The following is a 12,224-nucleotide window of genomic DNA, read 5'->3' on the forward strand; positions in this document are numbered from 1 at the left end:
GAAGTTTAATAAAGTGATTTTATTTGCTGGTTGGCTATCATCTGACATGGCCAACAGCTCAAAGTTTGTAACAAAAGTTGGTCCTGTTTGTCACAGTGGTTTAAGGATACACACGAGGAGCTTCTCTATCACTAAAACAAGTTCTCAGGCCACTACCCACCTTCTCTGAAGCACATCTAACATCTTACCAGAGCAGGGCAGATAAGAATCAATACTCCCTTCCACAGTACCAATGAAATTCCATCTTCACTAGATTATTGTCCATATCTTATATAATAGAATGGCTTTCTTGAATGTAATTGTTAAATATAGCCCTTTACATGTAGTTTGTCGTATATGAACTATTATAATAATATGCAAAGAAGAGGTTATAGAAAGCTGGAATCTTTTAGATGTAGTTGTTCCAAGACGTGAATAATGCAACTAAAAGGTTTTTCACTGTAGCTATGTATCTTTGTTTGAACAGGTGTTGTATAAATAAATCTGCTTCAATTAAACATAAACAAAGAAAGGAAGGAAAGAAGCTGAAAAGGTTACATAAACAAGCAACCTAATGTAAATCACCAATTTTAAAAAAGGTTTAATTTAGTAAAAAGTTACCATGTTGCTAGATACTATAAACTTGACATAACTCTGGTGTTGTGTGTTAGCAACTGAAAGAGGATCATGCTGTTTGCCCTAAGGGAAATGCAAATTGAATTTCATTACTATTATCCTTTTATTGTCTTTTTTGCTTTTAATTCCTGTATGCTTAGTAGAGATTGCTCATTTAGCTTAATTTGATAAGATTTAAGGTATTTTAATTTATATCAAGTATGGTTACATTAAAAATAATCGCTAACACTTTACGTTGAGCCTACTTTAAATGCGTTTCTACTAAAATAATTCTGGCCCCAAAATCTGAAAAGATGTGACACATGTAAATTTATATTTCTATAATAAAAAGATATAGCAAACACATAGTAATTTACATATTTTTCCTGAAATATTGCATAGTGGCTTTGTCAGTGCTGGTAAGTCCATTTCAAGGATGTCGCCCTTAGTCCATTAGTTTGGATAATGAGCCCTATAAAGTACATTTATAACTCATGGCACTGCAAGGAGATGGATTCTAATTTTCATCCTTTTATCTAGACACATTGAAAGAAGGTCAATGGAGGGTTCTGTATGATTCATTGTCCCAACACATATCAGATGACAGAGACCTGATAATGTCAGTGCACAAGTGTTTTCCTTATTTGGTAGCAGCGCTGGAAAGAAATCCTCTCATGATCATTCTTTGAAGTGAAGTGGAAACTGATATTAAAAGAAGCACTATCTTTTTTTTTCTGTTTAAAACCTTATCAGACCTATGACTTGATAACTATTCCTGAGCAAAGGAGAGAAAACAACACTTAACAGGAAAATAAAAAGCCTATATAGTTGCTTTTGCTGGCTTTGAGTGATGCAACATGACATTTAATCAACCTGTCCCCCTCCAGAACATTTGGGGGGAATGGGGGGAACTTGTTTCATAAACAATACAAAAGGTTATAATTAGATGTGCACTGTGCCAGCTTGACTTGCTTGCTTGTTAGCCATATTTAAATGAGTGCTTTGGAGTGAAATTAGTTCAGCTCACATTTAAAAAAATTAAAGTAACAAGTGAAATTCATGTTGAGCAGAAGGATTTACATTATATGTATATGGTATTTCATGTTTAAACTTGATAAGAAAAATATTAAACATTTATTTTAAATAATATTTAATTTTAATATTATTTTTAAATTAAATGGACTATGATGTGCACTGAAGCTGTTGAATGTAGACAGAGTTAGAATGTTAGGTGGGTGGTATGCAAATCGCACATTGTCCATTATGAAATTAGTATTGTTAGATTTTACAACTTTGTCACTATTAAGTTCTTGCTACCATTCTGACTAACTCATGAGTCTGTTCTATCTGTGTTTCTCTTCTCTCTCTCATTTCAAGCACCGACTTTCCATAGAAAGTTGGGGTGAAATCCTGGTCTCACAGAAGACAGTGCCAAGACTATCATCTATTTAAATAGGGCCAGGATTTCATCTTTTGTGGGATTTTTAGGTTTGTTTACTGTATGAAAGCTGGCTAATAACTAATGTTATAGAAAATGTTGTTTATGCTTAATTTATAATCAGATATTTTATCGGTAGATGAGTAATACATTCTGGAGTGTGCTCCATTGAGGCAAGTGAGTTGTGTCACTTATTTGGGTAGCCGATTCAAAAAGGCTTCACTCTGCTGAGTGGGAGATGTTTTGCACATCAGCCAAAAAGTTCAGTGAAATAGTGTTCAATGTTTTTATACAGAAAATGATCTGACATTATAAAGAGCCTTAAAAATCCTTTTGAGAATCCAGGGTTAAACCTTAAAGATCTTTTGACATTTAAAAAAAAAAAAAAGCCTCAAAGGAAGAAACTGTAGAATGTGTATCCTACTTGAAGTTGAGCTAATAACAGCAATCATTAAGAAGGGTATCCTCTGAAATTGTGGTCTTGTCCAGTACGTTCAACTTCTCAGCTTTGAGAAAATATAAACAAACATGGCTTCAAAGCATGTCAGCTGGTCCGTAGTGGCAAGTTTTAACTATTGCCCTTAGGAAACATGTTTAATTTGTTTCTAACAATGTTTTAATCTTTAGTTGCTAAGTGTAACTATTTTGTTTTTATTCTTCAAGTGATGGTACTTATGTGTATTCCACACTTGGATATGCATGAGCCTAAGTTCAGAATTTGTTTTTACAGGCAGTGTCCGTTGACCCATACATGCACCATAGCTTTCTTTGTGCTCTGAACCAAGGGCATCAAGGGTGATGTAGGAGAACACCTCTCCAGTTCCTTCTTACCACTGCATGGTCTGAGTTAAAATCTTTGGTGCCCTCAGCTCCTTTCTATTGCATCACTTCTGTAAATATATTGTATATAGTTTGTTTTCCTGGTTTTATAGTATAGTGCAGGGGTGGGCAAACTACGGCCCGAGGGCCACATCCGAGCCTCCAGGCATTTTAATCTGGCCCTCGAGTTCCTGCTGGGAAGCAGTGTCTGGGGCTTGCCCCACTCTGCACGGCTCCTGGAAGCAGCGGCATGTTCCCCCTCTGGCTCCTATGTGTTGGGGCAGCCAAGGGGCGCCACACACTGCCCCCGCCCCAAGCGCTGCGCCCACAGCTCCCATTGGCTGGGAACCACAGCCAGTGGGAGTTGCAGGGGCAGTGCCTGCAGAAAGGGCAGCACACAGAGACACCTGGCCGCACCTCCGCATAGGAGCCGGAGGGGGCACATGCTGCAGTTTCTGGGAGCTGCTTGAGGTAAGCACCACCCGGAGCCTGCCCCCCGACACTCTCTCGTGCCCCAACCCCCTGACCCAGCCCTGATCCCCCTCCTGCCCTCTGAACCCCTTATCTCTGCCCCCCCTCCAGAGCCCGTACCCCCAGCCAGAGCGTTCCCGCACCCCAACCCCCAATTTCATGAGCATTCATGGCCCTCCATACAATTTCTATACCCAGATGTGGCCTCAGGCCAAAAAGTTTGCCCACCCCTGGTATAATATGATCTTCAGTCATCCTGTCACAATTAGATTTTTTCAAGGGACTTCTTGGATCCTTTCCACCATTGATGAAATTCACACCTTAGTGGGATCTTAATTTCATGCTGTTGTTTCTCACCAGACCTCCCTTTGAGCTACTGGTCATGTGTTCTGTGGCCCATCTGTCTAGGAAGGTGACCTTTCTAATCACTATAACATCATCCATAAGTGTCAGTGAGCTGGGAGTGCTCATGGCAGACCTTTCATATACCTACTTTTTTATAAGGAAAAGGCCTGATTTTGCTCCCACCCCAGACTCATCCCTAAAGTGGTGTCTGAGTTTTATGAGTCAAACCAACTTACTAGAATTTTTTCCTAAACCGCATGCCTCAGATGAAGAGAGGAGCCTGCATTCTCTGGATGTCCAAAGGGCTTTTGCCTTTTATCTACAAAGAACAAGAGGCATTAGAAAGATACCTAAACCACGTGTTTCCATAGCAGAGAGATCAAAGGGTCAAGTTTCAAAATAGATTTCTGGTTGTATTATCCTTTTCTAGCTAGATCACATCCCCCCTCAAGGGGGATGAGGGCTCATTCCAGAAGAGCACAAACAGGCTCTGTTGCTTCTCTGAGAGACATACCCTTAGTAGAGGTAAATAGAGCAGATACCTGGAGATCCTTGCATATCTTCACAAGACATTATGCTTGGGTCCAGTTGTCTACTGCGTATACAGCTGTGGGGACTGCATTATTGCAGACAGCTGTCGCTTCTGCTTTCTTGCACTCACCATCAGTTTGACCACTGTTTTTTAGTCTCCCCCATGTGGAATATACATAGGGACCAACACTCGAAGAAGAAATGGAAGTTACTTATCTCTAAACAGAGGTTCTTCAATATGTGTGGTCCCTATCTGTATGCCTCCACCCACCCTCCATCCCCTCTGCCATGGATTGTTTGGACTCGCAGTAAGAGTGGGAACTGAAGAGGCAGTGGCCTGCACCACCCTGTATGCGCTCGGTTTGGAACATGAGGAGAGCTGTGGCGCATTTGCAGTGCATGTGTACCCATGTGTGGAACACGGATCGCGACGACACATCTCAAAAAACCTCCAGTTATGGGTACATAAGCACCAGATCCTTTTTCTCTGCTTGTATAATATCTCAATAAAATAGCTAAACTTCAGTGCATATTCCCCACCATTTTAGCTTTCTGCACTAGTATTCTTGTTACATATTTTGGGTTTTGGACTCCATTATCAGCCTTGATAAATAAAGAAACATGACTTTGTTGCATTATACTTTACAAGTAGATATAAAGGATTATTATAGCCTCAGATATTGCCAAACAATAGTACCAACAATTTTTTTATATAGATAGCAGCTGTTTTTTACTTAGTAAATGAGTGAAGAGTGACACCAATGACATTTCCTAGAAAATAACTAGTATGGAAGTATTTCGCAAAAAGGTAGTTAGAGCATATTTCGTAGAGGCTGAATCTGTGTTGTGCCTTCCAAGAGATCCCAGGTCTTAGTTGTAAATTATTATTTAATTTTTCATTATTTTGATATTATAGTGGCATCTACACGCCACAGTCAAGATCAAAACTTATAGTGCTAGGCTATGAACATGTTCATAGTAAGGGACAGTCTGAATTGTCATACCGCTTAATTCTTTCCATCTTTTTCTGGGTGGCAGGCTCTTCGCACTTTGGGGGCTGTGCAGAGTAGATACATAGCTATAAACAGCAGTGTAAACGACAAGGCAGTGCTTAGATGATTAAAGGCATGCCAAACCTTAGGGTGTATACCTTACGTGCCCCAGCAGTGCCTCCCACGTCTATACTGCTATTTTTAGCAGCATAGTATCCTGCTTCCCCCCACAAGAAACTTTCACTGCTGCATGTACACACCACAGTGTAGACCCAGCCTGCTTGTTACTGCAGCGTTTAGCTTCACATATCCTGGTGCTGTTTACCTTGAGCGGCTCTGGGGTGGCAGCAGTGCGCAGCGGGGCTCAGGCAGGCTCCCTGCATGCCTGCCTGCCCGCCCACCTACCCGCCTTGGCCCCACGCCGCTCCCAGAAGCGGCCGGCACCATGTCCCTGAGGCCACAGGGACATGGTGCGGGCTGCTTCCGGGAGTGGCGCAGGGCCCGCGGCACCACAGGAGTGGCAATCCTGCGGGCCGGATCCAAAGCCCTGACGGGCTGGATCCGGCCCATGGGTCGTAGTTTGCCCACCCCTTTCTTAAAACAACACGATCAATACAACTAAAGAGTTAAATCACAAATGCTTGGTAGAATCATAGACAGTAGGGCCAGAAAAGATCACTTGGATCACTCAGTTTATCCCTTCTTACAACCCCACATTTCTCAAGACTACTCCTTTATAACAGTCAAAATAACTTTCTTTCTAACTTGTCATTAAAGCTTTATTACTACAGTAACCTTGTCCTTGCTTTGATAAAGGGTACCAATGGAAAACATACTGTGGTGATACAGGTTTGGACTCGCGGTAGGAGTAGGAACTGGAGGTTTCTTATAGGAAATCATTTTAAGTTTCACTTTTTCAGTTGTCGCTGTCTGCAGTTGTCATGAAGAGCCAGGGTTAGCAATGTGGATGTAATACATGATTTTTGTTTGTGAAATCATTATCTAATGCTCTAATACTATTTTCGATATAATTTAGAACAAAGAATCGCATGCACTACAGAACATGTTTTCTCTTTTCTTGGAAGGTCTTGTTATAAATTATCAGATTTGTCTTAAGGAGTCATTTCTAGCTGTTTGTAGGTAAAATACATAACATTTATTACTAATTGTTGGAAACTCAGTTGAATTCCTCAAATAATGTTCAACTTCATGAGCCTAACGAATTACTTATAAAAATTATATTATGAAATTAATCTCTTCCTATTGTGTCGTGCTTCTTTTACAGATGTAAAGCACTCATCGATCATTTTGGGCAAAGAATAAGTGCTAACTATTTTGTGGTGGAAGACAGTTACCTTTCAGAGAAAACATGTGCAAATGTGTGCTACAGGTAATTAGTGAGCAAGAAGCATAGTAAGTGCTATTTTTAAAACCTCCAATATATAAAATACATTGCAAATGAAACTTCACAACTTGATGCAGAGGTCAGCCTCATGGTAATATAGCCTAATCCTGTGTTGTTTTTTTTCTCTTATGTGTGCATATTATAGAGGACACTATGCAGTCTATATTTAGCTCCCCTCGTATTTTCCTTATATATTTTTTTTTTCTGAAGGGTTTTTATTGAAGAACTCTTAACATTTCTGTTCATGCAGCAGGAATTTAGTATTTGTCAGGGGGATATTAATTGGTTTAGAGAGGTGCCTGTTCAGATTTGGATGAGTGTTGAAAATCATCACTTTTTTCCATGTTGCTGATCAGAGTTCATTACTGGCTTCTTGTCACCCCCCCCCCGCCCAAAAAAAAAAAAAAAAAGTCATTCTCTTAGCCTTGCACATATACTGCCTTTGTATTCAATGCGTTCCAGATGGGGTACAGGCAAAATGTATCGGGTACAATATCGAATTATTGACCTCAATCAGTAGGGGAATTAAGACTTGAGTTCATGATCTCCTGCTTCCCAGCCCAGTGCACCATTCTTTAGGCTGGAGTCTTTGCTAGAATGTTTTGAACATATAAATTGCTATAAAAATGCTAAGTACGAGACTTGATAAAAAAAAAATTCTGTTGTACAGGAAATACCAATATTTTGACATTTGTTTTCATCTCAGGTTTGTTTTAATACTCATCTCTGTGTCCAGCTGAGCTGTCATGATGTTTCATGGGAATTGTAGTTCCAGGTCTCTGATGCCCCCATTCTCCTTTGTGGGTCTTGGTCCTTTCCCTGGCCAAACTATATCTCACAATATGTGTTGTCGTCTCTCCTTGTAGTCAAGCTGCCATCATGCTTCACTTTTTGTTTCAATTTTCCCAATGGAAAATTCTGTCAAAAAACTATATTTCCCTGGGCAAAATTACAATGTAGACTGAACCCTGTTTGCTGGAGGGGAGATATTTATTTGACAGTTTTTGACCAGCCCTGCTAAGAACTCTGGAAAATCAGGCCATATGTATCTCAAATTGGGCACATAATTTTTGACATACACCAAATTAGTGGAGACTTTTTGCAAATTCTGGCTTTAATTTCCCTATGGTACAGTTTTCCATTTGTGAAACCTCTCCCAATCTCATACAGGTGTGAAGATATGTGTGTTAGGCTCACATATTACAGTAATTAGTACTATAAAAAAGGAGATGAGAAAAATTAATTGTCCTTTGTTTCATGCAGCATTTGGATGGTGTACAGTAAATAAGGAATGGGGGCATGCTTTGAGTATAAAAATAAATATTAAATACCTCATTCCCTGAGCACCATCTATCCTGTGCAGTGATGTCTATCTCTGTATTTGTGTACAGACACGTGTTTGTTCGTAGTGGAAAACTTGCTCTTCAGATTGAAAAAGTGACTGACAACATAGCTTCAGGCAGTAGTGCCCACCTGGGGTCACTCTTCCAATCCAAACACCAATTGTTTTCTCTACAAACTGAAAAACGTCAGTCTTTGTTGTTACTTCCTTTTTTAGGTATTTTTTGCCCTAAATACGTTGTAGATGCAGTTACTGTTCTTCCTTTTGAGATTTTTCTTGTTTAGCTCGCATCTTCATATGATGCTGGCAGCCAGTAGGAGAACTGTAGCCCTGCTGGTAATGATTGTTGCATCATTTCCCTCCCTCCCCCCCAAAAAAAATTCTGTCAGAACATTGTTTCGTGGAGCCTTTTGGTGCTCCTGGTGTAGTGTTTAAAAGTAACATTATTCTTGTACCATTTTTGCTTTATGTACCTTGGCTTTTGTTGCTGACCAGCCTGACCAAGTAGCACAAGAGCCAGGAAGCTTGATCCAGATGCTGCAGAAAGGGCAATAAATTGAAATGTCTCAAATATACAGTTTTTAGGCATTGAATATGATTCATCGAGGCCATGTGATTCTTGATGAGTTGCGTGTTTCTAAAATTAAAAATGTTTTATTACGCGATCATTTCATTTTTCCCACTGACTGGATATGAAATGTGTCAGTAATATAGGTGCTTGTGCATAAAAATATAAAATTGCCTCAAAATGCTATTTATTTTGTAACCAGAATGTTATAGAATCTCTGAAATGTAGAGTTCTATATTATTATTCTGGTTACAAAACATTTTTATTCATTTAATAGAAGCTGAAGCCCTGGTCTTGCAGCCTTTCACATTAGTGCTTTTATTTTGGTAATGACTATAATGCATTAATTGAGGTTGTAGAAGTGAGCTTACTTCGTAACATGAAATATGTAATTAATGATGTGTAATCATGATAGCTTATATTTAAGTAACAAAAATAATTTGCCACAGTGGTAATATTATAACTAAATTATTTTCAGAAGGCCGGAATCCAAATAGCTATGTTTTCTCTTTTGTGAAGTACCATAATTGCTTTATTTAATTGCAGGCAGATCTCCAGAGCAGTGCTCATTACAGATCAATCCGTACTAAAGACAGATTCAGACCAACAGGTATATATCAATTCTGAATTTATAATCTCTTTAAAGAGTTGTATATGATCAAATTAAACTTCTGTGAAGAATTAATTTGTATTTTTGCTTCTATTTGAATCTAACTTTCCAGTTAATTGGTTCTATTGATATTGTCTTAATCCCATTTTTCCTCCTTAAAGTAGCAAATTAAATGTAAAATCAGTTAAAATTGAAAACTACGAGCTAGCAATGGGACTGGCATATTTCTGTGTTTGTTGCTAGTCACACTCTGACACCTTTTGTTAGCAGTCTGAGAGAGACTAAGAATTGAATCAGAATTGAGACTAAACATCAAGCTTATCCCTACAAGAGGTTCCTCTAGGCCAGGAGTGGTGTTTATTTGTGGAGCTATTTGAGGAAGTTTGCATAGTCCTTGGCACTGTTAATCTGGTGCCTTTCATGATCTGTTCACTCAGGGTATATTTACACTGCAATTAAGCACTTGCAGATAGCCTTTGCCTGCTGACTTGGACTTGCAGGGCTCAGGCTGCAGGGCTGTTTGATTGCAGTGCAGACATTTGAGCTTGGGCTGCAGTCCAAGATCTAGGACCCTCCCACCTCGCAGGGTCCTAGAGCGAGCCTGAACGTCTACACTGCACTTGAACAGCTCCTCAGCCTGAGCCCTGTGAGCCAGAGTCAGCCATAGGTTTTTAATTGCAGTGTAGACATACCCTTAATGTTTAAGGGAAAAAACATTTTAAATAGCATAATATATTTAGTTTAAATCCGATACTGTATACTAGTGCTTCTCTGCCCATAAAGTGCAACTTGCAGCCCATAGAGTGCAACTTGGTCACCTCGGATGCTCACTGAATCAAATCCCAAGGGTTGAAGCAAAATTGGTAGAACCATGTAGCTAGGACCCAATGGAAGGCAGAAAGGAGTGACTTTCTCCCTCCTCCATCCTGCTGCTCCTCTGTTCCCAAATCTAATCACAGTGCAGCCTTTAACTCACCTGTACTGTGGTCAGCTCTGGGGAAGGTGAAGCACAATTCTAGAAGCTGTGGAGCCAGCTTCACAGTCTCTTGCAGCAGCCCTGCCCAGAGTTAAGTGTTACATAAGTGGAATATAGGAGAGAAGAGAAGCATCCACAACAGCCAGTTATCACTTCCAGTCACAGGAACATAGGTATTAGACCCAGGTCCACAGAGTCCAGTATCTTATTTGTGACAGCAGCCAGCACCAAATCCTGCATAGGAAAGTGAAAGAGAACCTGCAGTAGACAGATCTGGGATAATCTGTCCCTCAGGGAAGTCTCATTCTAATCCATAATAATGATTGGCCACGAAGCATGAAGGTTTCTTTATATCCCTTCCAAAACTTTTAAATGTTGACTATTATAACTCTAATATTTTTATTAGAACAATAGAGGACTGTATGTTTATATGGATAAGTTCTTTGTGGAATTTACTGCCAATCTGTCGACTGTGTGGTTAAAACATTTCCTTTATCCTCCAATTAAGTTAAATGTCCACATGTTCTTCTGTTATGAGAAGGGGAGAATCGAAGTTTCTATCATTTTCTCTACATCATTCATTTTGTGTGCATGTTGTTTTATAGACTCCCAGTTCTTCCAACTCCTCTCAAAACCAACAGCTGCCTACATAGAATCGAGACTCCACTAGACAATTGGCTTCCCCACTTATTTCCATCCTCATGAACCAATGTCAGTTTCCAAATTCAAAGGGTTGTGTTTGTCAGTTGTGGCAAGAAAATACTTAGGTTAGTTGGATTCCATGTGGGAAAAGGTTAAGAACCATTTTTCTAAAAATGGCTACAGTGTAGATTTTTTTATTATTGTACATCTTCTCCTGCAGACCTTACTAGCAAAAGTAGTCTTTGGCACGATACATGTGAGTAAGGTTAGGGTTGATCTCATAGATTTCTTTCTGAAAGGAGCTTTAAGAGTACACCAGAAAATAAAACTAAATGAAAGTAGTATTAAGTGTCGCCAATTACTTTTTACCTTAACTGGGAATTGCCTTGATTTTGTGGGATGTCTGATCCTTCATGTTACTCTACTTTAACAGACTTGTTTATGAATTTTTAAAGCAGTGCATAAAAGGAAATAAATCTGTCCTGTACAGTGTGTATGGGAGTTGACAACAGCTTCTCTGGAGCTTTCTAAGCCTATTGCATAAATACATATTTTGGGGTTCATAGATTGCGTACTTATTTACCCACTAGTCTGTAACAGCTCTTTCTGTAACCATATAAATACTCAAGTATGAACTTCTTAAAACTTATTCGTGGGACTCAGATCAAGCTATCTTATTTTAGAAAATACGGTTATTTTGAAAGTTGGTAGTCAATAACAGCATCAGGTTTGAATAAGAATTTGCAAGTGTATATTTAATGTTAAAATATGTATTATATATTCAAGATTATATGTTGTGTATATATTAAAGAAATAGTTATATATGATAATATCAATATTAGGTGTTTGGTTTGTTTTTGTTTTTTTTTTTTACTTTTTTGGGTGCTTGAAGATTTGTTCCCACTTTGATACCTTGTGGCAATAGGCATTTTTATATAGGTAGTCAATAGTCTGTTAACAGTGTGACAAGTTTCACCATTATAATGTAGAATAATGAAATAAAGATCAAATTGCTGCTTTGGATAATTTGATATTCAGAATTTTCTGTTCCTTTCTGTTAGATTTCCATTTTGACAGTGCCACCAGTGGAACGAGGGCAGCCAGCAGTTCGAATCATTGAGTTGTGTTCTTCAACCATGACGTGCATGAGAAACACCTGTAAGTACAGAATAGTTGTAGTTTGACTGCTTTTTCTTTTGCTTCCATCAGTTATGAAAACAAATTGTTAAAATGTTTGTTTGAATCATTCTTCTGTTGTACAATTATCAGATTCCTGCTTGAGCAAAATAATCTATAATATCTTACTGCTGTCAATAGGAAAGAGAAATAATTCCACTCACCCTTATCTTATTCCAGTACCATGTACCTAGTATTTCATGGGCTTTTGTGGGCTGCTTTTAGTTATCTAAAAAGATATGTTTGAAAAACTCAGGTACCAGAATTGTTTATGTAAATTCTTGCTATAATGTTCCTTATTTCCAGAAGAGTCCC

At 38.9% G+C, this 12,224-nt stretch overlaps 1 protein-coding gene across 1 annotated transcript in view; it reads left to right on the forward strand.

The window, feature by feature from the left end:
• CHM (CHM Rab escort protein) overlaps positions 1-12,224 on the forward strand; it is a 132,547-nt gene that overhangs the window by 97,162 nt on the left and 23,161 nt on the right. The window contains exons 10-12 of the mRNA XM_037908078.2: positions 6,476-6,580; positions 9,052-9,115; positions 11,795-11,891. Coding sequence (XP_037764006.1) covers positions 6,476-6,580; positions 9,052-9,115; positions 11,795-11,891 — 266 coding nt within the window. The remainder of the gene's footprint in view (positions 1-6,475; positions 6,581-9,051; positions 9,116-11,794; positions 11,892-12,224) is intronic.

The sequence above is a fragment of the Chelonia mydas genome, chromosome 9 (assembly GCF_015237465.2).
Source record: "Chelonia mydas isolate rCheMyd1 chromosome 9, rCheMyd1.pri.v2, whole genome shotgun sequence".
NCBI lineage: Eukaryota > Metazoa > Chordata > Testudines > Cheloniidae > Chelonia > Chelonia mydas.